This window comes from Lagopus muta, chromosome 12, assembly GCF_023343835.1.
Source record: "Lagopus muta isolate bLagMut1 chromosome 12, bLagMut1 primary, whole genome shotgun sequence".
NCBI lineage: Eukaryota > Metazoa > Chordata > Aves > Galliformes > Phasianidae > Lagopus > Lagopus muta.
Genome location: NC_064444.1, coordinates 18408680 through 18434502, shown reverse-complemented (window position 1 = coordinate 18434502; position 25823 = coordinate 18408680). Strand labels below are relative to the sequence as shown.

At 57.4% G+C, this 25823-nt stretch overlaps 3 protein-coding genes across 9 annotated transcripts in view; all 3 read left to right on the top strand.

Annotated features, from left to right (window-relative positions):
• WDR59 (WD repeat domain 59) overlaps nt 1-10340 on the top strand; it is a 48287-nt gene extending 37947 nt beyond the window's left edge. For 3 of the 7 annotated variants that reach the window (XM_048958165.1, XM_048958168.1, XM_048958169.1), the window contains 8 exons: nt 823-956; nt 1938-2019; nt 3891-4003; nt 5009-5156; nt 5246-5339; nt 7454-7580; nt 7951-8093; nt 8976-10340. In XM_048958165.1, coding sequence (XP_048814122.1) covers nt 823-956; nt 1938-2019; nt 3891-4003; nt 5009-5156; nt 5246-5339; nt 7454-7580; nt 7951-8093; nt 8976-9211 — 1077 coding nt within the window. In that variant the 3' untranslated portion in view covers nt 9212-10340. The other 4 variants (XM_048958166.1, XM_048958170.1, XM_048958171.1 and 1 more) reach the window with 3 other exon arrangements.
• A 1873-nt stretch (nt 10341-12213) lies between these two features.
• Nucleotides 12214-19924, top strand: FA2H (fatty acid 2-hydroxylase). The gene is made up of 7 exons (XM_048958199.1): nt 12214-12482; nt 15410-15490; nt 16290-16432; nt 16517-16623; nt 17742-17914; nt 18239-18491; nt 19074-19924. Exons 1-7 carry the CDS (start codon nt 12228-12230, stop codon nt 19151-19153), a joined length of 1092 nt encoding a protein of 363 aa, XP_048814156.1. The 5' UTR covers nt 12214-12227; the 3' UTR covers nt 19154-19924.
• Nucleotides 19925-20661: 737 nt separating this feature from the next.
• MLKL (mixed lineage kinase domain like pseudokinase) lies at nt 20662-25383 on the top strand. Its single transcript, XM_048958198.1, has 11 exons — nt 20662-20695; nt 21080-21642; nt 21826-21939; nt 22091-22265; nt 22659-22756; nt 23089-23224; nt 23341-23425; nt 23616-23767; nt 23953-24002; nt 24340-24480; nt 25253-25383. The coding sequence occupies exons 2-11, from the start codon at nt 21186-21188 to the stop codon at nt 25303-25305; spliced, it is 1461 nt and encodes a 486-aa protein (XP_048814155.1). The 5' UTR covers nt 20662-20695; nt 21080-21185; the 3' UTR covers nt 25306-25383.
• The last annotated feature ends 440 nt before the right edge of the window (nt 25384-25823 follow it).

Genomic DNA, 25823 nt, shown 5'->3' with positions numbered 1-25823 from the left:
GATCCTCTGTAGCCTTTGCTTGCCTGTGCTGCACATCCTCAGCCCTCGTCACTGCCCTCCTGCAGCAAGGAGCTGCCCAATACTCCACGGGCTGTCGTGTGGCCGAGGCAGCGTTACGCAGCTTGGCACGAAGATGGCCTCTGTGTCTGTTGCAGGGAGTATTTGGGATCCTGGCTCCCTGGTTTTTTCCTTCGTGCCGATTCCTCTCCTTCCTTTTTCCCCCTAGCTGTGTACCCTGAGCCAGCTGTGAGCATGGTAGCTGAGGATCCTTGCTAGGAAAACGTGGGCCCTGCTTTATCATCTGCCATTTGTTTGAAGCTCTTGATAAAGCAGGAGAGGTGATCTCAGACCAAAGGAGAGTCTGGAGCTGTCGGCCCTGCCTGAAGCCGAGGGCGAACAGAAGCTGGCTCCTGCTCGTCTCTGTGCTGAGCGTTGGCCGAAGCCAGCAGTGGTCTGTGTGCAAGGCTTCCCAGACCAGACCTCTAACGAGTGTTAATTGAACCATATCCTGCCAAACCTCCCCGGGTCTGATTGGCAGCCCGATGCCGATTTGTTTCTTATTGGCTTTCACTGGAGAACTCACTGAATACTTTTTGAGTGAGTTTGACCTTGAGCTCGTTGCCTTGACCTGCTTTTCACTTCCTACAGATGGAGATGCTTGTTCTCCTGGGCATGTCATGGATGTTTTCCAGGGTGACACAGAGCCTTCTGAAAGGCGGGTTTGGGTGCTGCTTGCATTATTCCTGACCCTAGTGCTTTGTTCCCTGGCCCACGAAGGCTGCTGTCCTGCTCCCCAGTAACACGCTGCCATTTGTTCTGCAGAAGTCGAGGAGGTGGAAAAGCAAACGGGAGGGGACAGATGCCAACAACCGACCCATCAAAGCTGCTGGGAAAGTTATTATACAAGATATTTCCTGCTTGCTGCCTGTGCACAAGCTGCTGGGAGAGCTCTACATGTGAGTACGGGCTGGCAGCCTTTCTTAAAGGAAAGCAGCTGTCTTTGGCACTGCCGTGCTTTTGTCCTTCAAACATTTCTTCCTTCTTTCTTGCCTTTCTGCTTTTTTTATAGTGTTGCTCTGCCTGTGAGAAGAGACTTGTCTTTCTTCCATCTGAAAAGCAATGGAAGAAATACGTGATGGTGTAATTGTATACAGAGTGAACTGGTGCTCCAGCATCATCACTACAACTCTTTCAGGCTCAGGCTTTTGTCAGCCAGAGAGAGAAGTTAGTGGTACAAATTCAGGGAAGGAGCAGGCTGCCCTTCTTAAGGGAGAGTGGGGAGGAGAAAGCCTTCCTTCTCTCTTCTCTGTGTTATGAAAGAGAATGTTCTTTAAAGAGACCCGATGGATCTTTCTTCTCTGGATATCTCACTTGTAAAAAATGTCAAGTGTCTGAAGAACCTTTCTGACGATGAATGGGAAAGCTCACTTGGTTTCTTCAGGCTCCCCCTGCCCCTTGTCAGGCACCCAGAGACTCTGCAAGGGGTGTGTTATCCAGCTCAGAAACGTGCTTGTCTGCGGGTAAGGCTGATTTCTTCCAGTTAAGTAGAACAGATCAACAGGCTGGATGGAGACAGAGCCGCATCACTGATGGATCCTAAGGACAGGAACGATCCTTGGCTTGGTGCTGTTCTGGCACAAGTTGGATCCAGCATCCCCATGGAAGTGGTGCATCTTAGGACCAAGCCAGCTTGGAGCTGGACTTGGTGCAATAAGCAGTTAGGGAAGATAGGGAAGATGAATAGTGGGAGCTGCCAGAAGGATGGCAGTGATCCCTGAGTAACACAGGGGGGGGCCAGATGAGATCCTGGTCGTGCTTGTAGGCTCACAGCAAGTTCTGGGCTACTTATTATTACCTGTACCACATCCTCCCCATTCCTCCCTGCCTTCTCAGATAGCATGCCAGCCAAAAAGCTGATCTGTCTTTCTTCTTTTCAGATTGAACGTAAATAATATCCAGGAGACTTGCCAGAAGAATGCTGCCTCAGCCATGGCTGTTGGACGGAGGGATCTTGTACAGGTATTACACTGAATCAGACTTCTTTCTCACTACCCTTAGATGCCTTGTGCTATTGCCTTGGTACCTGGACAGTCAGCTGACCTCAGCAGTTCTTCCAGTGTGTGTGAAAAGGCTGATGAACCGAGGGGTGTGAGACAGCTCCAGAGGTGCTCTGTAGCTCCTTGGTTTGGGCAGTTAGAGGTCCCCTTGCTGGGCTGCAGGCAGGATGTGGTATGCCTGTTGACAAACAAAGTGAAGCACGTTTTTCAGGCAATTCCTGCAGGCAGAGCTAGGGATGCAGTCTGTGTTCGAGTCTGCAGAGGAAGTAACTGTGCACAGAGTTGCCAAGCTGTTAGGATTTGATCGATGGTTTTGTCTTGTGTAATACTTCCTGTTGTAATTAGCTCAGCGTTAATCTGCACCGCTGCTGTGTGCTAACTGCAGCCAGCTCTCCCCAAGAAAAGTCTGCATCCAGAGCCCCAGCCCTAGAATGGGGGGCTATCCACTTGCATTCGGCTAGTAGTAGGGGAAGGATGACTGCTTTGGCTTGTGCCTTGCCCTGTGGTTAGTCTGTAGCAACAGGCAAACATTTGCCAGGACTGGGGAGCAGGCTGGCACTGCCAGAGGAGCCTGTGCCCCTGTGCTGAGCATTTGGCTCCCCCTAGCACTGTGCAGGGAGCAGCCATGGGCTCGCTGAATGGCAGGAGCCACCTCAAGCTGTTGTCTGAGATTGTTAGCTTGTGGTTCTGCCACACCCCCAGGAAGAAGGTAGGTCTCGTTTCCCTCTGTGCCTCATTGAGCAGACTGGTTTACCTGGAGCACAGGAGCTTGGGTAGGACAGCTTCAGCAGGATCCTTCTGATATCTCTGTTTCTTGCTCGTTGTTCCCTGCCTGTGTAACTCCAGCCTGTATTGTAGCTTGCCTTGCTCCTTAAAGATGTGGAGGTTTGAGTGATGGAGTCACATGCTAGACATGCTCTGCAGCAGTATAGGAAGTGACATTTTTCCAGGTTCCTTTCTGTAGTTTTTCACACTCAGGCCTGTCCTTGTTTCAGTCTCTTTACTGTCTCTTTCTCTCCCATTTATGGGGCTGTGATTCCTGGCTGTTCCTCTGGGTACTTGCAGCACTTGGGTTTTCTCCCCAGCTTTTCTGTGTTTGCAGGTACAGCTGTCCCCTCTCTGACTCCTGCTCTTTCCAGCACAGTGCTCACTTTCCTTTTCTTTTATCATTTTTTTGTGCCAAACTCAGAACTTTGTTTTCCCCTGAAATATTGTGTTCTAATTGCTCCATTTTAAAAAGGTGCAGCCGGAACAAAAACAGTCCTAGGTTTGGTTCAGTTGTGCACATTCAGAGGGATGCAGACCGAAAAGATGGAGCCATTTTCAGAGAAAAGGGAGATAAGAGAAAGGTGGCGTGTGAAAGAGGGAGGTAACCCGTGGGGCAGGGGTGGCAAACTGCCCATCTGTCTGTGCTCAGCTGTGTGTGCAGTAACGCAGCTCAGCAGAGGGTTCGTGCCAAGCAAATAAAGTTGCACTGGCAATCTTTCTGTCACCAGATGTTTCTGAACCCAGGAACTGCATCGAATTGAAACCCGTCTGAGGTTTGTGAATGTAAATGAGCTAATAGGTCTGCTTAAATTCTCCTGTTGAACTTTGAAGAAGAATAAGCTATGGCTTAACCCAACCCCGAAGCAAAAGCATCTGTTTTTTTTTTTGCTCTACATACTCCTTGTCACACTGAGGCTGGAACTGCTCCCTCTTGGTAGTTGTGTTTTGTTTTGTTTTGTTGAAATCCATTATTATTTATCTGCGAGTGAATCTGTGCACACCTATCCCCCAGGAGTCTGCCTGTTTCTAATTGTAACTTTGATGCTTTTCCTTCCTGTCTGCCAGGTTTGGTCACTGGCTATGGTAGCCACTGATCTTTGTCTTGGACCGAAGTCTGACCCAGATCTGGAGATACCTTGGGCACAGCATCCATTTGGACGTCAATTACTGGAGTCCCTGTAGGTCTCTGAATGCTAAGGAGGGATGGGAGTGGCTGCTGGAGCAGGGGGAGCCTTTCATCAGTGTGTATATTGTATGGCAGCTTTGTGCAAGTGCGTTGGTGACGTGCAGGGGGCAGCATTTGGCCTCCATCAGGCACCCGGGAGTCCCTGGGCTGACAGCGAGCGACAGCTCAGGTGCAGTTGGAGCTCTGTTCTCCCGTGTGCCCACAACGCCTGACTTACAAATAAAGATTCAGGTTTTCTGCTCCCCGCCTCCTAAATGGTTGTGTGGGTGCAGCTGCTTGATTCGCTTTCAAATTCACTGTTGCCACGCAGCATTAGTGGGAATTAATTTGCTGCTCTCAGAGCCAAGTATGAGCCGCACAAGTCTTCCTGCCAGTGAATCTGTTCAGGAGGGAGAACGATTAGTAATTAACATTATCTGTTGATCTATCCCATTTGAAGACACAGTTTGTGTGTTCTACTTGCTATGCGATTGCTTGACCTCGCTCTTTCCTGCTGTGCAGCAGCTGTGGGAGGGGAGCATGGGCAGCTCTTTGTTGCTCTCAGTCTTCAGGAACTTCATAGCAATCCAGGAGACGTGCGGCGGAGATTTGCCTTGTGATCTGGGTGCAGGATGGTTGCATACAGAGGGTCTCAGAGCAAAAAAAAAGCAGTGCGAGCAGGGGGTGAGTTTAGTGGCCCCAGCTTTAAATCCACGAGTTCTGTGGGCCTTGTTCCTGTAGCTGCACGGAGCTGGGATGGTGAGGCCACGAGCACTGCTGGATTCCCAGAGTTCCTCCCCGCCTTTCTCCCACCTGTTAGGCCAAGAGTGTTTGCAGGGGGAGGGCTTGGTTCCTGAAAGGCGTGATAGAAAAGACAGCAGAATGCACATGCCTCCCGTGGGCAGTAATGTGCCCTGAATGGATTTATGCAGCAGGCTTGAAATTATTTGCCTCGGAGTCTGAGTGCTTTTTCCACTGAACTCTGCCAATCTCAGACTTGGTGTTTTTCATTTCCTAGGCTGGCTCACTACTCGCAGCTCCACGATGTGCAGACCCTGGCCATGCTGTGCAGTGTGTTTGAAGCCCAGTCCAGGTTACAGGGGTGCCCAAACTCCTATGGCCCCTTTCCTCAGCGTGCCTCCAACCTGGCCTCCCACAGCCGATACGTATGACAGCCATTTCTTTCCTGCTTGCCTCAGAAGCCTTTGAACATCTCTTCCATAGATGACACAATTTCTTTTTTTCCGCTCAACAGCCCAGCTTCACTTCCTCTGGTTCCTGTTCCAGCATGTCGGATCCTGGACTTGGCACTGGAGGCTGGAGCATAGGTACTGAGACCTGGGGAGCAGGTAGAGAAATCTGCCTCCCTTCTGGCCTAGGTCTTAGATAACTCGTGTGTTGGGGAGGGCAGGGAGCTAGCGCTGGCTGACTGCAGATCTACTCGGCCAGAGAAGCTTTCTGTGCCTTGGCCCACAGGGTATTCTTTGGCTGGAAGTTAGCATGGTTTACAGTAACCATGCTGGTGGTCCCACAGTCCTGCTCCTTCAGTCTCCTGAGCTTTGCAGAAATTGCTACAAACCCTCTAGACATGCCAAGTTAGACTTCCTGATCACAGGTTAACCCATGGCCAAGAGCTTCCACTGCTGCAGCAAGTGAAGAGAGACCAGGTTGTGTTGTTTTGCTTCCAGACTGGCTGTCATTGCTCGTGCTGACTGCCTCGCTGCTGATTGGTGATGTAAGCATTCCGTAGCCCTGGTACTTTGTACTGTTTGAGGCTGTTATCTCTGTGCAGTGAGGCTGCAGTCTTCAACAGACAGTGCTACTGAAAGGGCCTTCATGTCTTTTGTTTCAGAGGATGTCTGGGGTTGGAAGGGTCCTCTGGAGGTCATGCAGTCCGCCTTCCTGCTCACGCGGGGTACTTGGAGCAGCTTGCTACAAACAGAGCCACCTAAAACTGGTTGCTCAGGACCATGTCCAGGAAGCCTTTGAGTATCTCTGAGGGACTATAAAGCCTCACTGGTGCCTGGGGTTGTTCCTCCCCAGGTGCAGGACTTGGCATTTCCCCTTGTAGAAATGCATGAGGTTCCTGTTGGCCCACTTCCCCAGCCTGCTGATGCCTCTCTGAATGGCAGCACAACCTCTGGCATATCAGCTACTCCTCACAGTTTCGTGTCATTAGTAAACTCTCTGCCACGTCGTGCAGACCATTAATGAAGATGTTAAATAGGCCTGGACCCAGTGTTGACCCCTGGGGCACAATGCTATTTACCAGCCTCAAAGTAGACTTCCTTCCACTGATCACCACCTTGTGGGCCCAGCTGCTTGTCCAGTTTTTAATCCGCCTCACTGTCTGCTCATCCACCCCACGTTCCATCAGCTTGTCTGTGAGGATCACATGGGAGACAGGGTCAGAAGCCTTACTGAAGTGAAAGGAAAGCAGGCAATGGCCACTGCTTTCTAGAGAGCCAGCCATTTAATCACAGAACGTTATCAGGTTGGTCAGACGTGACCTCCGTGTGGTTAAGCCATGCTGGCTGCTTGTGATGATTTTCTCATCCTTCACACGTCTAGCGATGGTCCCAGGATTAAGTGCTCCATTAGCTTAGTAGGCAGTGAGGTGATGTTGCCTGGCCTGCAGGTCCCCAGGTCAGTTTTGCCTTTTTTGAAGATACTCTGAGTGATATTTGCCTTCCTCCAGTCTTCAGGCACCCCTACCAGTCACCACAATCATTCAGCTGTTATCGAGTGTGGCTTTGCAATGTCATCAGGCAGATAATTGCACAGGATTTATCTGGGGGGGAAAAAAGCAATGCTGTGCTTTCTCCTGTCACTGGGAGAGCAGCAGCAGCAGCAACTGGGTAGGCTGAGTTTTTGGTGGCCTGAGTAGCTGTGACACTAATGACATTTCCTGCTGATCTGTGGAGGTGTCAAAAACAAGTCACTCTCAAGGGCTCCAGGGTCACAGAGTTGAAACATGGCTTGGGGCAGCATCAGCCCTGCTGGCAGCAAAGCTGTAGCCTGTCAGTGTCTTATCTGTGACATGGGAAATAGTGGGGAAATGGCTGTAAACAGAGCTGATGTTGTCTTGTAGCAGTTAGCAGTGCTGCCTGCAGGGCAGGACGTACAGAGGCCCCCTTACGTAACTGCAGCTCTGGTGATGGGAATCCTTCCTGGCCAGGAAAGAGAACCCAGGCATTCCAGGGTTAACGTTCCCAAGCACAGCTCCAAGGAATTGCCTGAATGCTTTTTAATAGAAAGTGAGAGGCAAAGGGGATTCCTGCATTTCACATTGCTCTGCCTCCCCGTGCCTCACCAGGAGCACAGGGTTGGCGTTGGTTTTCTGTGCCAAAGCAGCACCCCCCCGTGCTCAGAAGGCAGTGATGTGGCTGTGTGATGTGCATCTCGTGCTGCTGAGGGCTGTGCCTTCTGACCTACACTCACAGCACTCTTCTGATGCCTGCAGCAAACAAGGACACTGAGCAGAGCTCCGCTCCCTGGTGCGAGTCTTCTCCAGATGAGTTCCGCTACAGCAACCTGATGTACCCCGATCATCGGGAGCGAGAGAAGGACCAGCACGAGAAGAACAAAAGGTGGGTTGTGGGCTGGGCTGTGGGCTGCCTTGGGGCCTTCAGGGTATGGCAGCCTGAGCTCTGTAGCTGGGTCTCTGCTGGTGCTTTGAAACCAGGAGGGAAGCAGCAAGCCTGCTCCTGCACCTTTACCTTCAGGTGGTAACTTGGAGAACTGTGCAGCACAGCTCAACTCCGCTGGCTTTTCTTGTGACACGTGGGAGCTGCTGGGGTCCTCCTGTTAGAACAAGCCGGGGGCAGACCAGCGGTTCTCCGTAGCACATCAGCAGCACGTGGGAAGTAATCTGTTGTTGTTCTAGTGATGGGAGCTGGTTCCCATCACTAGCAATGGGACTGCAGCCAGACTGAGAGCACAGTTTGTTTTTTCCTCAAGGCTCCTGGATCCTGCCAATACTCAGCAGTTTGATGACTTTAAGAAGTGCTACGGTGAAATCCTCTATCGCTGGGGTCTGCGAGAGAAGCGAGCTGAGGTCCTGAAGTTTGTCTCCAGTCCTCCTGATCCCCACAAAGGAATTGGTGAGTGCCTGCTTCAGTCTTCTCTGGTTGTCCAGGCAACAGGCTGCCCAGAGAGGCTGTGGATGCCCCGTCCTTGGAGGTGTTCAAGGCCAGGTTGGATGGGGCCTTGGGCAGCCTGGTTTAGCATTAAACGTGGAGGTTGGTGGCCCTGCATGTGGCAGGGGGTTGGAGATTCATGATCCTTGAGGTCCCTTCCAATCCTGGCCATTCTGTGATTCTGTGAAAGTTGGTGACTTCACTGTATTATCTTCTCCATAGTGAGCAGTCAAGACGTTGATATCACTGATATCAGATGTGCTCTCTGTGATGGGAGAACATTGCTGTTCCTGTTTGTTTCTAGCCACACTTAGATGTGAGGCAGATGAGAGCAGCCAGAAGCCTTCCTCTCTGCAGCGTGTCTCAGTCTAGAAATGACACATGTTCCATCCAACAGCTGTTTAGCCATCAGGACAATCAGTGGGCCAGCCTATGTCCAGCACTCTGACTGCCTGTCAGTGGTGATAAGTCTTTGCTCCTCTGGGAGACAAACTGAGGTCTGTGAAACACAGATTGTTGTCCCGTTGTGAAGCAGGAATCCCTCCTGCTCCGACCTGAGCAAGAGCCGATGGGCCCAAGTTGCACCAAGGGAGGCTCAGGTGGGATTTTAGGAACAATTTCTTCTCCCCAAGAGCGGTGATGCAGTGGCACAGCTGCGCAAGGCAGCAGGGAGTCCCCGTCCCTGGAGGTGTCCCAGAGCCGCGGGGATGTGGCACTGAGGGCTGTGGGCACGGTGGGGCTGGGCTGGGCTGTGACTTCAGGATCTGCGAGGCCTTTCCCAGCCTTGATGACTCCGCGGTTTCCAGCAGCACTGATCGTCTCGCTCTCCGTTCTGCCCTCCCACAGAGTTTGGTGTGTACTGCAGCCACTGCCGCAGCGAGGCGCGGGGCACGCAGTGCGCCATCTGCAAGGGCTTCACCTTCCAGTGCGCCATCTGCCACGTGGCCGTGCGGGGCTCCTCCAACTTCTGCCTGACCTGTGGGCACGGTGGCCACACCAGCCACATGATGGAGTGGTTTCGCACGCAGGAGGTTTGCCCCACGGGCTGCGGCTGCCACTGCCTGCTCGAGAGCACCTTCTGAACGGCGGCAGAGCACAGCGCCCCGGGAAGGGGACTGGGGATGGAACTCCCGAGCCACGTGGACTCAGCTCTGCGGCGTCTGGAGGAGCCGTGCTGGGAGCCGGCGCAGGACTGGTGGTGACCTTTGTGAGTGCTTCCAGTGTCACTGCGCTGCCTGGGTTGCTTCCAGACCGCTTGGACCAAACTCCAGTGTGTCCATTGCTGGCGATGGATGCCGCACCACCGAGCTCACACTTGTCCTGCAGGAGTGTAAATGTTGGCCGGTCTCTGCCAGGCTGTGGAAGGGCGTCGGAGTTCCTTTGGAAAGCACTCGGCTGGCAGAGCCAGACCTGCTCCAGCTGCCTAATGTCTTTCCAGGTGCCTCTGGATGGGCCAAGGGTGAGCCAGGCACAGCCTTCTTCACACACTTGAGGCAGAAATAATTTGCAAGCAGCAGTGAGCTCTGCAGGCTCACTGTCACCTGTGCTCAACAAGTGGCTGTGCTCCAAGTCACTTTCTGAGCCAACAGGGTCCTTATTTTTGAACTGCTGTTTACGTTGCTGAGGTTATCCCATAAAGCAAGAGTGAAATGACGTTTTTCAGCATTATTTCCTGAATACTTTCTTCCCACTGTTCCGTATCAGCCCCTGCTGCGAAAAGCCCAGCCACGCAACCACAGCCACTAGGATTAGTTGCTTTCTTCCAGAAGTTTATTGCTCTTCAGTAAGTGTCCCTGCGTTCTGCCCTGGGTGATTCAGTGCACTTTAACTTGCCTGTCCCTGCCTCGCTGGCAGCTCGTCCTCAGGGCTGGGAGAGGCAGCTGCTTTTCTGTTTGGGATCCACAGCAGGTTTCGAGGTCTCCCTTCACCTGCGGGGGGCAATGCAGAAAGGTTTGGGAAGACACAGGCAGAACATTTGCTCCGTGCAGGGGGAATTGATGAGTAATTGGTGATGGTTTCAAGGGGAAAAGGGGTTTGGAAAAGCGGTGGGGATGACAGAGGCAACAGGTTTGTGCCTTCCATTGGAGAATGTCCTGGATGGACCCCTCTCTATGGGGCCGTGCCTGCCGCCTGGCCTGGCCTGTGTCTGTGATAACTCAGGCCGGGGGCTCCTGCTGTGCAACAAGCAGAAGACATCTCTTAAAATTAAAGTTATTTTTTGAAGTGTGCTCTGGTCGTCGTGCCGTGAGCAGCTCCCCCTCCCCATGCGATTCCACTGCACTTGCTGTGCATCCTCTGGGCCCCCCGGGGCTCCCACTCCCCATTCCCACACCCACTTCCCCTCTGTGTCACCCTGGAAGCAGTGTGGCTGCCCGCAGCTCCCTACGTGCCAGCCGTCCACCCCTGCGTGCCTTCATTTCCATGCTCGAGAGTGCACGTCTAGGCTGGGAGGGAAGGGAGACTTGTTATTTAAAGATGACAGGCTGACGGATTGTGGCATTTGCACGTTATTACAGATCATTACAGGCTATCTCCATAGTATCTGAATGCCTTGCAGCTGGAGGGCGGCTGATGCTTCGGAGCGCGGTGGAAAAGCTCCGGGTGTTTGTGCAACCCTGCCGAGGGAGGAGGAACTTCTTCCCGGACGCTCTCACACCCTGCAGCGAGCGCAGCGCCGGCCTTGGGAACGCTCTTGCTCAATGCGCGGTGACTGCGAGGAGGCAGGAAGGGCTGATTCCCACCGGCCCGAGCAGGGAGCTGCCGAGGGACCCCGCGTCTGCACGGGCTGCTTCCTGTGCAGCCAAGTCCCCATGAACCCGGCGTCAGGGCTGCAGGGCTTCGTCCCCGCAAACGCCGTGGCCGCATTCCTGCATCCGGTGGGCAGGTGAACCGGTCTGGGAGCCGCGGGTGTCGGCAGCGCCCGAGGGCGCGCTGGTGGCTGGAGTCCCTCCGCCTGCATTGCAGGGCGCTGCCCGTCCCCGTGGCTCCAGGGGTGCAGGGTGCTCCGTGCTTTGGGTGCTGCTCCCCAGACGCGCCCTCGGGATGGGGGTTGTCTGGATCCACCTCCGCCCCCATCCCCGAGTGGAAACCCCCTGCTTCGCCCTGGGGCTCGGGGACCCCGAAATGAGGACGGTGGGCCTCGAGCTGCCGCTGGGCAAAGATGTCACGCGGGGGCACGGGCGCTTTGGAGTCTGCCCCGATTAAAGGCTTCGCTCAGCAGCCGGGCCTGGGGTGCTGCAGGGCAGGGGGGGCCGCGTTCCTGGGCAGGGAGCACCCATGGCTGGGCTGGGCTGCGGCGTGGGGGCGTCCCCTGAGGCAGCCTCACACCCACGGGGGCAGAAGCCACAGCGGGGGGGAGGGGTTGGGGGATAATGGGGAGGAGAAGCAGAGCTGTCAGCAGCGCTTTATTTGTACCCCTTAACCTCCACTCCTGGAGGGATTCTTGGGGGGGGACTCCATCCTGCCCTCCCAGCTGGGGGCCCATCTGGATCAAATGGTGACAAATCTGCAAAGAGCCAGGGGTCGGGGGAGCAGGACCAGGGTGCCCACAGCCGTGGTGCCCCCAGCATCACCCCGTCCTCTCTCTCGGGCACACCCGCACCTCCATTGCCCCAAGGGGTCCCACCATCACTGCTGCGCCCCACATTTCTGCCATTCCTTAGAATCATAGGATCATAGCATGGCCTGGGCTGCAGAGGAGCACAGCGCTCATCCAGCTCCAACCCCCTGCTGTGTGCAGGTCGCCAACCAGCAGCCCAGGCTGCCCAGAGCCACATCCAGCCTGGCCTTGGATCCCTGCATCCACAGCCTCCCTGGGCAGCCTGTTCCAGTGCCTCACCGCTCTCTGAAGTCTTCCAGACAGGCGCAGGGTGCAGCTCACCCCATAGCCCCCATTTCTCATCGCCCCCCGCTCCCCCAGCCCTCCGTTCTGCGACCCCGCACCTGCCGGGTGGGCGGGGCCACCCTCCACAAGCCCCTCCCCCTTTTCCACCCCCCACCCAATGGGCGCGCGGGAGGGGCGTGGCCTCCCCGCCTAATGAGCGGCGCGGGCGCGCAGGTGGCGGCAGAGCGCGGCGGGGCCGGGGCCGGGCGGGGGCCATGGCGGCGCCGCGCTCCTTCAGCGCCGCGGAGGTGCGGGATCGCTGCGCGCGGGGCGAGTGCCTGGTGCGGTGCCGCCGCCGTCTGTACGACCTGAGCGCCTTCGTGCGGCTGCATCCCGGCGGCGAGCGGCTGCTGCGGAGCCGAGCGGGCACCGACGTGAGCGCCGCGTTAGACGGGCCCCCGCACCGGCACTCGGCCAACGCCCGGCGCTGGCTCGAGCAGTACTACGTGGGCGAGCTGCGGGACGAGCAGGTAGCGGGCTGCGGGCTGCGGGAGCCGTCCGGTGCAACGGGAGCGGGGTGGGGGTGCGGAGTCCGTTGGGCGTGCCGGAGTTGGGTCGGAGGGGTGCGGGGTTTGGAGGGTGCGTTGGGAGCGGCGTTGGAGGTGTGGGGTGTGCGGGGTATGGTGGGAGCGGGGCGGGGTGTGCGGGATGTCCCGGGGGTGGGGGGAGCGGTGTGGGGTCTGTAGGGTGCCTCGGAGCTGGGCTCAGCGCTGTGGGGTCCATGTGGTGCCCCGGAAGCAGGGTAGGAAGTTTAGGGTCTGTAGGATGTGCTGGGTGTGAGTTGGGATGTATGGAGTCTGCAGGGTGCCCCAGGGTTGGGATGGACGCCGTGGTGTCTGTAGGGTAGTGTGGAAGTTGGGTAGGAAGTATAGGATCCACTAGGGTGTGCTGGGAATGTTTGGGAAGTCTGGGGTCAGTGGGGTGTGCCGGGTGGGATGAGGGGTACGGGGTCTGTAGTGAGTTCTAAGGGGGGGTGGGGATCCATAAGGTGACCCTGAGTTGGGTTTGACACTAAAGGGGTTGTAGGGTGTCATGAGGGTGGCATAGGAGATACGGGGTCTGTAGGTTGCCTCAAGAGTCGGGGAGAATGGGATCCATAGGGTGTGCTGGGTGAGCGAGCCGATGTGCAATGGGCCTATAGGGTGCCCCAGGGTTGGAGTGGGCAGCGTGGGGTCTGTGGGGCAGCCGGGTCCCGTGAGCGTGGGATGGAGCTGCACGGTGCCTGCAGGTGTCCGGGGTGAGCTGAGCTGTGCAGCGTCTGCAGGGCACCCCCAGAGCTGTGCGGCGTCTATGGGGCGCCTGTGTCCCTGGTGTCCCTGTCTATGGGGCTGAGCTGCGTGCGGCACTCAGGGCCACGAGGGCTTGGGACGTGATGCAGGTTGCGTGCGGAGCGCCCAGCACCTGTGGTGCAAAGGTCTGGGGCACACCCAGGCTCCGGGGGGGGGGGGGGGGGGGGGGGGGGGGGTCTGCGGACTGCGATCCGGGGGTTGGGTGCCAGCACCGCAGCCGGGCTGTTGGGGTGTGCGGGGCGGGCTGTAGGAGCGCTGCTGCTGCAGCGGTGTGCGTTGACCGAATGCCCGGTGCCGCGGGGTCGATGACCGGCGGTGCTTCCCGGCGCTGTTTGCTCTCCGGCCCCGCACAGACACAGCTTTGTTCGGCTCTTGCAGCCCCAAAGCCCGGCGATGGCAGCGCCTTTGTTGGGACGCAGTCTCCACAACAAGCCCGACAGGTTCGGCCGAGCGCCGGTACCGACCAAACGGGTTCTGTGCCGCTGCGCGAAGGCAAATACCGGTGCGATAACACCGGGCGAGGGGATCGCGCGCTGCCTGGCACGGGATAACGCGTCCTGGATGGCGGTGGCACCGGGGTGAGAGCAGCCCTGCTGGGGCCGGCGTGCGCCCTTGGCGATGCTCGGGTTGTTTGGGGCGGACGCGGCCCCGGTGGGGATTTGGAGGAGGTGCTGCGCCGCAGGACATCCCATAGGAATGCGAGTTTATTAAACGAGAGCCCGGCTTAATTATGGAGCGTGTGGGTCCGGGGCAGCCCCCGGCGGGTGGGCGGCTATCGGGGGCTGAATCACTCGTGCCCATTTCCGTGGCCGAAGTGCGCGCACGGAGCGCAGCGCAGATGAAAGCGAGGAACGGCAATTAGCTCCGCGAGACGGCGGGGTTCAGCAGCTTCGCTGGGGGGGAACCGGATCGTATAATTAGCCGGCAATTTGAGCAATGGGGCTTTCATCAGAGCTCCGCGGGGCTGCGCGACGCTGCCGTGAGTCACCGCGCATCTCCCGGCGCCGTGTGAGCTCAGCGTACGTAGGCGCTCACCTGCTGGGAGGTGTTGTAATAAAAAGGGCCCTGCTTTTTATTATTATCTTTTTTTTTTTTTAAATCCGCGTTTTATGGGCCGTGTCACCTCGCATCCGCATCTCACCGCCCTGTGATTCACGGCCTGAAGGCGGGATGTTGACGCGGGCACCGTGGGGTGAGCTTGGGGTGTCCGCGCCCCATAAGGCCGACAGGGGTCGCGGGCACGGGAGCATCGCTGGGTGCCGCGCGGTGGAAACGCAGCGCAGCCTTCCTTCGCTTCCCAGCAGGGCCGCCCGCGGTCGGGGCGAGGTGCAGGGCGGTGGCGCTCCGTAGGCGGGCGCGACTTTCCCTGCCTTACATCACGGCTCCGGCAGGACCTGTTCGCCCTGCGCCGCGTCAGAGGCAGCGGCAGCGTCGCCCACGGCGCAGCCCCGCCGCCGCCTCCCCTTCGGCTGAAGCTCGCGGGGTCTCCGTCCGGCAGAACCAAGCGGGAAGACTCAAGACGCCTAAAGCTGAAGGTCTTCCCACTCGGTTCTGCTGCCCGGCCCGGGTGTCACCTTGTCCCACTGGCAGTGGGTCGGTCAACGGCCCCGCGTCAGCATCACGAGGGCTCCATAAAGCCCTGGCTGCCCGCCGAGGCACCGCTGAGGCCGTGTCACCTCCACTCGTGTCGCTGTGTGGGGACCGTCCCACGTGTCCCAACCATCTGGGGAAAACCTATGGCTGGTTAATGGGTAACCGAGGTGACAAGGCAGGGGAAAGGTGCGTCGGCACCCAGAAGCACGGAGAGATGGAGGTGCCACCACGGTGGTGGGCAAAGCCACGTGGGGGGGATTCCCCCTTTTTCTCCATCCTTGTGCCCCCGGCCCTCGTGTGCCTCGATGTCCCAAACACCGCAGTGCCCTCCAGCCGTAACAGCAGCCTGGTGTGTGCGCGCATTGCAGAAACACGTGGATGTGGTTCATGGGGACGTGGTGAGCAGGCAGCGCTGCGGCAGGCGGGCGGTTGGACGAGATGTGGTGGTGGTCTCTATCGACCGCGGCGACCCCGAGCTTCCCCAGCACCCCCAAACCATCGCTTTCTCATTGCAGAGCTGCCCCAAGGCCGAGAAGCCGCTGGACGCTGCAGCCCCACGGCTGGATCCCCGCTGCAAGCCGGTGGATGTGGGCACGGTGAGGCCGTGCTCTGCCCTTTGCCCTGCACACAGCGCTGCCTTTATGGCCCAGGAGCAGCCACTCCGGGAGGCTCCTCTGTGGGCACTGGTGCCTTTCTTTGACAGCAGCTTTGCCTCTATAAGCAGGACGTGCTGCTACGCCACGCCTCGCGCTGTTTGCTTTATTATTATTATTATTATTATTATTTCTATTCATTTATCATTTGTTTTTCCCTTTTTGCTGACATACAAGGGATGTCCTGGCTGGGCAGACTGAGAGCTCGGTGTCCCAGGGTTTCTCCCTGTCCCCAAGGTGCCTTTGGATGCCTCTTGTTGCACCGCGTGGCTGCTGTGCCAAGCGCTCTTTGGGGAGCACCAGCCTTTATCTTTATTTGACCAACAGGAAACCCTTTGTTCACTATGAATATTTTGCCACCGATTGCCTTTAAAAGAGAATTTTTTCCTTTGCGTGTGTCCCAAAATGAGATTTTGCTCTGAAGTTCTGCTGGTGTGGAGCATCTACATCCATTCCCACACATCCTGGGGTCATTGCCCTGCTGGGTGACCACATCCATCCCTATCCAGACTCCACAGGCAGCGGCACAGCTGCCAAAGGATGGGAGTCACCGTCCCTGGAGGTGCCCCAGAGCCACGGGGATGTGGCACTGAGGGATGTGGGCACAGCGGGGTGGAGCAGGGTTGGACCTGGGGATCTGAGGCCTTTCCCAGCCTTAACGATTCCATGAGTCCCCCCAGATTGTGGGTACTATCGGGAAGGGGACGAGGGAGGGAGCTAACCAACAGCCCTGTGCCCCCAGGACCTGGTGGACTGGCGGAAGCCCTTGCTGTGGCAGGTGGGCTACCTGGGGGAGAAGTACGACGAGTGGGTGCACCAGCCTGTGGATCGGCCCATCCGCCTCTTCCACTCGGATTTTATTGAGGCCCTCTCCAAGACGGCGTGGTGAGCATCCTGGGGTGGCGGAGGGAGGATGGAGGTGTGCAGATATGTGGGTCCGCCCCCCTGACCCATCCCCTCTCCCCTTAGGTACGTGGTGTTCCTGGTGTGGACCCCCGTGGTGTTCTACCTCAGCTGGCTCAGCTACACAGCTCTGGCGCAGGGCGACACCAGGCTCTTCTCCTCCTTCACCGCAGGTACGACCCGTCCCTGGCCTTCAGCGCACGCCTGCATGAGTGCAGTCTGTCCCCAGTCCCCGCAGCCCCCAGCACTGCCCTGCACGCAGCCACCCGTGCTGGCTGAGCTCGCCTCGCTCCCCTGCCTGTCCGTTTGGGGTTTGTTCCTGGAGGGAGCTGCCGCCCCAGAGAGCGGTGGGCGCAGAGCGGGCTGCCCAGGGCAGCGGGCACAGCCCCGAGCTGCCTCCCTTCCTCCATACTCAAAATGAAGCCCCGCTGCTCACCGATGGCCGCGTCCCCCTGCGCCGCCACCCACTGCCCTGACGCTGGGGCTGGGTGAACAAACACGGCTCTCACACCACCAGCCTCGCACAGAGCACGGCTTGTTCAACCAGCACCTCCCCCTGAATCCACCACTATGTGCAGCCCCGGCAGCGGGCAGCGGGCAGCTGGGTGACAGCTTTGTTGTTGGCCCCGCTGCGGGTGCCACCCTGTGCCAGCTGCCTCGCTCGGTGCCCAAAATCAGAGCAGGTTTTGATGTTCTGGCTTCCCTGCCTCTGTCCTGGGCTGGAATAAATCCATCACGCATCCTTTTGTTCCTCCCCATTCTCTTTCCATCTCTTTTTGTGTTACCAGCTGTGCTTCCTGCCTCCCCATGCAGGGTGATGGGCTGCGCACCGGGCATCTCGCTGCCCACAGGGGGTTTTCTTCCCATTGCCACACAGTGCTTGGATCTGGGGGAATTTTGCCAGTGAGCACAGGGTGAATTTTGCAAGGGAGGACACAGGGTTTGCTGGCAGCAAAAGGAGGAGGTGGTGGAAAAATGCTCTGCGGGGGAAAGCGCCCGACAGCTGTATTCTCTGCCAAACAAAAACACAGCAGCGGCTCTGTTCCGCTGTCACAAGCGCTGCCTGTGTCCGTCGGGTCGTGCTGCCTGTTTGGGTGGGGAAAGCTGCTCCGTAAGGACATGCTTGCAGTCCCAGCTGGCATCGGCTCCTACCCCAAAGAGCACAAATTGAGGGGAACCAAACAAGTGGGGGGAGAGGCGAGCTTCACCAGGCTGCTGGCATCAGGATGGCCACGGATAGAAGCATGCGAATCCACCCGCCTCGCTGACTGCTGCATGTCTCATTGTGTAGAGTACTCCATCCCTGTGCACAAACACTGCTTCCCCTTCATCTTCCTCCTGGGGATGTTCCTGTGGTCCCTGCTTGAGTACCTCATCCATCGCTTTGTCTTCCACATGAAGCCACCCGCTAGTAACTACTATCTCATCACCCTGCATTTCCTGCTGCACGGGCAGCACCACAAGGTGAGCGGCAGAGCTTCTGCTCCTCTCGGGGTGCCCTTGCCTTTTGCTAATGCCAGAGGATGAGCTTGGAGCAGCTGAGTTAAACCACGAGCCCGGCTTGCAAGACTTGGAAAGCAGCAGGCTCCCTCTAGCTTCACTGGGGGCTACGTCTGCCCCCTTGGAGATGGTGCCTTGCTTAGGATGCATTTGGGGTGGGAGGGTTCCTGGGGGTGGCTTCGCCACGCGTGGGGACGGCGCTGCTTGTGGGACGGATGCTTCCAGCTCTCAGGGAGGCTTTGGGGTGAGCGAGGAGCTCGCCGTCCCACCGTCTCTCTCCGCTTCCAGTCCCCCTTTGACAGCTCCCGCCTGGTCTTCCCCCCGGTGCCGGCCTCGCTGGTCATGGCCTTCTTCTACGGCGTGCTGCGGCTGCTGCTGCCCGAGGAGCTGGGGCTGTCTGTGTTTGTGGGAGGGCTGTGTGGCTACGTGGTGTATGACATGATGCACTACTACCTGCACTACGGCTCGCCGAAGGAAGGCACCTACCTGTACGGGCTGAAGGCGTACCACGTCAAGCACCACTTTGAGCACCAGAAGTCAGGTAGCGCCGTGTTGCCGTGCTGTGCTGTGCCTTTCTGGCTTGGGAATGGGCACGGAGGTTGGGAACGCTCTGTTGGGTTCGGTTGGGTGCGGGGGTGTCTGTGACAGACAAAGTGCCCCTCTGTGGGAGCCCTGCTCCGTGCCCATCTTGCCATCAGGCAATGGCACACCGTGCCCAGCCCTCCTCGTGGCACTGTTGGCGGGTGCAGGGTGAGGCTTCCCTTGCTCTGCCCCACACCTTCCCCTTGCTCAACCTGCCCTTTGCCCGGTTTCCTAGGAGAAAGCACCCTGTCCAGATAAGCTATCATCCCAGCCGGCTCCTCTCGTTGTTCCCTCTGCTCTTCCTCCTCGCCCTTGCTTGTTGCCCTGGGGCCGGGTGACGCGCCGTCAATCCCGTAAAGGACCGCCCCGCTCTGGTGTCATCACCGAGCCGGGTGCCATTTGCGTCCCGGCCACGCGGTGGGGCCCTGCGGAGCTCGGGCTGTAACGGCTCCCTGCCCCGGCTCCCTCAGTCCCGGTGGCGCAGCCCTGCTTAGCGCCGTCCAGCGGTGCCGCGCTGAGCGCTCTCTCGCCTCCCCTGCAGGCTTCGGCATCACCACCCGCTTCTGGGATCACCCCTTCCGGACGCTCATCCCCGAAGAGACCTTTGAGAAAGAGGACTGATGGCCCCGGCGCTCAGCCGACCGTGCTCAGGGCCGTGAGGGCTCAGAACACTGTGCTGCCGAGGGTCGGCACCGTCCCCCTTGTCCCTCTCCGTCGCCCGTCGTGGGGCCGCTCCATCCCCTCGGTGCTGCCGGTGGGGCTGGGGGGTATGGAGGTGGGGAGGGGGCCGGAGGAGGCTGCTGGGGCTCCAGCTCTTCCCATTGAGGGCACTGATGAGCGGGCACCTCTGTGCCTGGAGGATGAAGTGCCGGCTGCCTCGAGCCCCCCCTGCTACACCCCGCACCCCCGCCTCTCAGTGCCTCCCTGAGCCGCCCACTGCACTGCGCCCAACCCGGGGGCTCCGACCTCTCGGGTTGCCTGTGGGGAGGGGGGAGGCAAAATAACCCAGGGAAATCAAACCAAACCCGCGCTGCCTGCCCGTGCAGCGGGCTTCCCTTGCTCTGCAGTGCCGGGCGTCTGGCAGGGCTGGCCTTGGCCTTTCTCTAACCAGCGCTCCCATCTCCCTGCCAGGTCTGTTTGACTTTGCATTCATGTGGTCCTCAGCTACTTGAAACTTAAACTCCAATGAATGGAATTGCTAAAAGATGCCTTTTTTTTGGTTTGTTTTTTTGGGCTGATCCTGTGATTATTATTATTATTATTTTTTTTCTAATGTTTACTGCAGATATTTAAAGGTTCGGAATGAAGCTATTACGTACAACTGTAGACATGGCAATTGTAAATAAACTGTATATTTTGAAAAATAAAACCTTTCATGGAATCATAGAATCATCGAGGTTGGAAAAGACCTAAAAGATGATCCATTCCAATCGTTCCCTGAGGGCCTGGCTCTGGGGGGGCTCTCGAGGTCACCATCCCTTGCCGTCACCTTTCCCACCTCCCCGTGCTGCCTGGGGCCACTGAGAAAAGCAGAGCTGTGGCAGAGAGGGAGATGCTTCCCATCAGCTGTGTGACAGCCAGCCCTCTGTCACTGGAAAGGCCCTGGGGCCACTTCCCCGAAGTTGGGCAATGGGTGTCACACGTGGCCCCGAGCTTCCGAAAATTGCCCTGCGAAGCTTCCTGCCCTCCCGGTAGGGGCAGGCATTGCTTTCCTCACCTGTAACCCGCTTCCTCTGACGATGGATGGGCTGAGAGAGGGGAGGGCTGCGTGGTCGGGCTGGAGTTGGGGCTGGGGGCTGCTGCTCCCTTCCACACAGCCCCCCTGCGGGGCTGGGATTTTTGGTACCAAGCCCTGGGAAAGCCATGTGGCAAAAAGGGTTGGAACGGCAGCATCGACGCAGGGGGCACAGACACCTCCCTACCCTGCTTTCCCAAAGTGCCTCCTGTGGGGGGTTCCTCCTTCCAGCACCCCGATCCTGCATGGAGGGGCACTGTGTGCCTCTGCACCATCCTCCGTCAGCTGGAGCCGCTTTCCTGTGACGGTGGTTAAACATTGCACAATGCAGCTTCCGCTGCTGGGAAAGCACCCTATAAACCCCCGCGTCCCTGGTTCCTCTCCAGTCTGAGAGACGGCAGAGGAGGAGGCGAGCAGAACGGGGCCGGGTAAGCTGCACTCTTTGATTTCATTTAGCAAAGGTTCCCTGGGGGGAGAGGAGATGACATGAAGTTGGGGCTGCCTAAACATAGGAAAAAACTGTTATCTGGGTGGTAATGCTGGGGAGCACAGCTGGGGGATGCTACTGGGAGATCGCGGATCCTGCTCTGGCTGCTCCTGCTTTAATTCACGCAAAAGAAGCCAAAATGCCCCAGCAGTTGGACCCCTCAGTCCTCCCATCTTGGGATACTGTGTGATGGTGTGACGGTACCACCGCTACCAGTGCCTTTGTTCACACGTGTCCACTCCAACCTACACAAATGCCAGAGCAGCCATTGGGGAGGTGAGGGCTGTGGGGTGTTGTGTGCCATGTTAAGGCTGTTCCTTGACAGCTAAGGTGAGGAAGATCCACGCTGTACCTGTGAGCACTGCCCAAGGGTCACCTCCAGCAGACGCCGCTGCCCCACGTCCCCATCAGCCAAGCCCTTGGCTGAAAGCATGGACATCATAGAGAAGGTCTTCTCCATCGCCCATGCCATCCACAGCCAGTTTGAGCACGTCAGGTGCTGCAAGCACCAGTGCCAGCGCCTCGTGGAGCGCATCCACATCCTGCTGGGGCCCGTGCGGGTCCTGCAGGCTCAGCCATCTTGGCAGATCTCCCACCACGAAGAGCAAATGCTGACCAAGCTGCTCCAGGCGCTGGGGGAAGCCCAGAAGCTGGTGATAAAATACAGCCAGACCAGCTGGATCCAAAAGTTCCTGAGTGCCCGCAGCAGCGGAGAGGAGTTTGTTTGGGTGAACAGGAGCCTGGAGGACATCGCCCAAGGGCTCTCGCTGCTGCTACAAGCAGAGCAGAAGCAGGCGTTGCTGGAGGCCTTCCAGACAAAGATCTGTCGCAGGCAAGATGCTGAGGATCTGAGGGATGACAAGGCTTTCCTGGACCAGGTTATTGCAAGTAAGTGTGCATTTAGTGTGTCCCTTCCCCAAGACCGGAGGTTGGCTGGGAGCTGGCAGCCCACCCCAGCCCAGCTTCGGCCTGATGGCAACAGCTGGGGAAAGCCAAAGGGACCAGAAAAACTGCCAGTGCCAGTGCTGCACTTCACCCAGCCCATCTCTGCGCCTATCTGTCTTACCCCAGGTACCAAAGAGCCTGAAGATGAGGCCTGGGAGATGCACATGGGCAGTCAGTGCATGGAGAGCAAGGTGGACTGGATGCAAGGCGAGCTGAACAAAATCGTGCGAGTGATGGACAGTAAGTTGGCGTCACAAAGAGATCTGCCCTCCATGTCCCTTTTAGAAAGGACAAACGCTCCTGTAAAAGGCTTTGCTAAGCCACAGAGTCGCTGGCTTTCCCCCAGCCCTGCCTGATCTGTGTCTCCTTCCTCCCGGTGCGGCGTGAGCAGGTTTGAAGAAGGTCAATGTTGGCAAAAGGGAAGCCATCACTGAGATCGAGCGGGACCAGCTCACCTTCCGCAGGCACCTGCAGGACACTGAGCGCTACGACCTCTATGAGGGAGAGTATCTCAAGTACCCAGTCGCCATCAAAACCTTCAAGAGGCCGCTGACCACCGACACAGTGTGAGTTGGAGCAACGCAGGGCAGTGCGGTTGGGAGAATGGCACGACATATCTTGCCATGGGGACCTTTCAGAATCTAAAGGGGCTGGAAGAAAGAAGATTCTTTAGTGGGGTCTGTTGTGATAGGACAGGGGGAAACGGTTCAAACCAAAAGGGGAGGTTTGGACTGGAGCTGAGAAAGAAGTCCTTCGCGCTCAGGGCGGTGAGGCACAGGCTGCACACAGAGCTGGTGCTGCCCCATCCCTGCACACAGCCAAGGTCAGGGAGCTGAGCGCTGATGGAGCTGTGGGTGTCCCTGCTCAGTGCAGGGCTGGGAACAGACGGCCTTTAGGGTCCCTTCCCACTCAAACCTTTCTATGACTCCACGACCTCACTGTGCTGTCCCTTTCTGCAGGAAGGTGAGAGACATCTTTGAGAAGGAGATTCAGACCCTGAAGAAGTTTGAGTCTCCAAACATTCTGCGCATGTATGGGATCTGCATTGAGGAGAAAGGTACGGGGTGTGCCATTTAGGGCTTCCTCTTGCTTCCCTGCCCGTCCCTAGTGCTAGCTGGTGGCAGACAGCTCGAGGTGACACAAAGGGGCATGCCTGAGAGGCTGCTTCCCCCATCTCTGCTGAGGCTCTTGCAGGGATGAGGCAGGTCTCTGCTGTAAAGCACTAAAGCATTATTCAGATCCCCCAAAAACAGAGACGTCCAGCCAGTTCTACCCAGCAGAACCAGCACTGGCTTACCGTGGTTCGTGCCTGGGAGCTCTCCTGACATGAGCTGGTCTGTGGCTGTCCTGGGGCCAGCTGCCCCCTCAGCATGCATTTTTCTGCATCAGATGGAATTCCCTGCTTCTCCATCGTCATGGAGTACTGCAAGCACGGCACGCTGCGGGAGGTGCTGACCAAGCAACAGCATCTCTCCTGGGAAGTCCGCATTCGGATGGCCCTGGGAGCTGCCAGGGGCCTTTACAGGTGAGCTCTAAATCGGTGGCAGGCCACCTGGGGGGCCACCTGCACACGTTGCTGCACCCCGAGGCAGAGGTTGCCCCAACACGGCACACATTGCTCTTGTTTCTGGCTGGCTGCAGGTTGCACCAGACGGAGGAGAAGTCCCGACTGCACGGCTGCATCTGCAGCAGCAAGTTCCTGGTGGCTGGGGATTACTGTGTGAAGGTAAGGACCACGCCTGGAGAAGCTCTAGAGGTAGGAGCGGGGGGGTGGCGAGGTTTCATTTAGCTGTCAACCATGCATGTGAAGAATTCAATGCAAGAAGAAATGTGGCCACAAAAGTTGAGCTGAGAACCGGTGACCAACTTTACATTTCTAACGCCTCTGCCTTTCTCAATCTAACTTTTGGAAACAGCTGTCAGGATTCGAGCTGTGTGAAACAGAGTCTTCCATCAAGAGAAAAGTCAATAAGAAGAACTTGAACCAAGTCTGTATGTTGGCTTACATTGCCCCCGAGAACCTGATGGACGTCTATTGCCCCTACAAGAGGTCCTGTGAGATATACAGGTATGTCTGCCCCACAAGCCCTCCCAGGTGTGATGCCAGTGGGCAGATGTCAAGCTGTCAAGCTGTGGATGGAGGCCAGGTTTAATCAAACATTATTATGAGGCGTAGCCCCCAGCTCTCTCCGTCAGAAAGGAGGATGACGTGGTGGGATGAACGCTGAGAAACTCTTGCTTGTCTTTTTCCAGCTTCGGGGTCGTGCTGTGGGAGATTGCAACCTCCAAAATCCCATTTGAAGGTGAGTCAGAAGTTGTCTACAGCCCTGTGTAAAAGCTCAGCTGCTGGAGCATCCCATAGTATGTGGGTCCCAGTGCTTGGGTCTGTATGACGTCTTCACGGCTTTTGCACATGGTTAAACCACAAGAATGCAAGAAACACTGTCTCTATTTGTTGTTTCTATGCATTGAAGCATTAAGACATCCTGTTTCAATGGGGCCCAGCGGTGTCACAGCAAAGATGGGGGCAGCTCATTGCTGACGCAGTTTGGGTGCCCCCTCTGCCAGCTTCTCCATGGAGGAGGCTGCAGGATGGCTTTGGTGAGCCTCCACGCCTCCTGATGTCCTTGTTTCACTTAGGCTGCTCTCTCCAGGAGATCAGAGACAAAATCTGTGACCACCAGTACCAGGAGCCAGTGGGAGAAGATTGTCCAGAAGAGCTGGAGAAAGTCATCAACCAGTGTCGGGCCTTCGATCCATTCCAGCGCCCGTCTGCTGAGCGTGAGTGTCCTGGACACGTGCCCCACGGGTCCCTCAGTCAGTCAGCTGCCTCAGTGCCGAATCTGCCCCTTGTTTTCCATCGGGTTTTGCCCAGTTTTGTCTTTTGGGATCACCCCTCATCCTGCTGATGCCACCAGGTCTCCCAAGAGCAGGTTTCCTTCTGTAGCCCTTCCTGCTTACGGTCTCCTCATACACCCTGTTCACACAGCAGGATTTATCCACACCACACACAGCCAGGCCCGCTCTTTTGGCATGGCACAAGAGCAATTAATTGCAAACTCGGGTAAATGGGGAAGGTTCTCCATCATTGGGGTCGGCGCAGGCCTGGCTGGGTAAACCACAGGTTCGCAGGCACCAAAAGCACTTTGTTTGTTTGCGGGGTGACCTCATTGCAGCCTATCAGTACCTGAAGGGAACCTACACCCAGGAGGGGAGTAAACTCTTCAAAAGGGCTGACAACAGCAGGACTAGGGGAAATGGTTTTAAGTTGAAGGAGGGAAGATTTAGGTTAGATGTTAGGGGGAAGTTCTTTACTAGGAGAGTGGTTAGGCCCTGGAACGGGCTGCCCAGGGAGGTTGTGGATGCCCCGTCCTTGGACGTGTTTAAGGCCAGGCTGGACGGGGTCCTGGGCAACCTGATCTGAATATGTATGTTTGGTGGCCCTGCCAGGCAGGGGGGTTGGAACTACATGATCCTTGGGGTCCCTTCCAACCCGGGTGATTCTGTGATTCTGTGATTCTGTTTGTGCTAACGCTGGCTTCGTGTTCCACAGAGATCGTGGACTTGTTGGCTGACCTGGAGAAAAGGAGGAGCCAGGGCAGCTAGCTGCGGAGAGCCCCAGTAGGCTGCCCAGACCGGCCTCCCTGCCTACCATCCCTGCGACTGCAATCATCGAAGTGTCAATATATGTTTATTTATTAAATAAGACTGGAAAATCTCTGAGTGCCGGCTGGTTTGCGTTCTTCGAGGCCCGCGGGTGGGGCTGAGGGCCGCTGTGCCCCGCTGTCATGGCAACCTTCCTCCTCCTTCCTCCCCCCAGCCTCGATTTGAATCCCCTCCCGCTCCCGCTTATTTCGTCCCGGCGGCGCCTCCACCAATCAAAACGCACTTCCTGTCTCTTGCCCCGCCCTTTCCGTCCGTCGAGGATCTCACCGCCCAATCAGTCGGGCAGCTCTACCTCGACCGACCAATCAGAGCACGCCTCACTGCTCTCGCCTCTCCTCCTCCGCAGTCCGTTCACTGAGGCAGACTGACAGAGCGCTCGACCAATAAAAATCCTCACAGCTTTCGGCTCGCCCAATAGAGGCGGCGGCAGCAGGAGCGTCAGGCCAATAGGGCTGAGG

Excerpts from the sequence above, each read along its gene's own strand:
- FA2H (XM_048958199.1), top strand. The coding sequence starts at position 12,228 with ATGGCGGCGCCGCGCTCCTTCAGCGCCGCGGAGGTGCGGGATCGCTGC. Across the intron at positions 15,491-16,289 it reads AGCCGGTGGATGTGGGCACG|GACCTGGTGGACTGGCGGAA; the intron begins GTGAGGCCGTGC and ends CTGTGCCCCCAG. Across the intron at positions 16,433-16,516 it reads GCCCTCTCCAAGACGGCGTG|GTACGTGGTGTTCCTGGTGT; the intron begins GTGAGCATCCTG and ends CTCTCCCCTTAG.
- MLKL (XM_048958198.1), top strand. The coding sequence starts at position 21,186 with ATGGACATCATAGAGAAGGTCTTCTCCATCGCCCATGCCATCCACAGC. Across the intron at positions 22,757-23,088 it reads GATCTGCATTGAGGAGAAAG|ATGGAATTCCCTGCTTCTCC; the intron begins GTACGGGGTGTG and ends TTTCTGCATCAG. Across the intron at positions 23,426-23,615 it reads CTGGGGATTACTGTGTGAAG|CTGTCAGGATTCGAGCTGTG; the intron begins GTAAGGACCACG and ends TTTTGGAAACAG.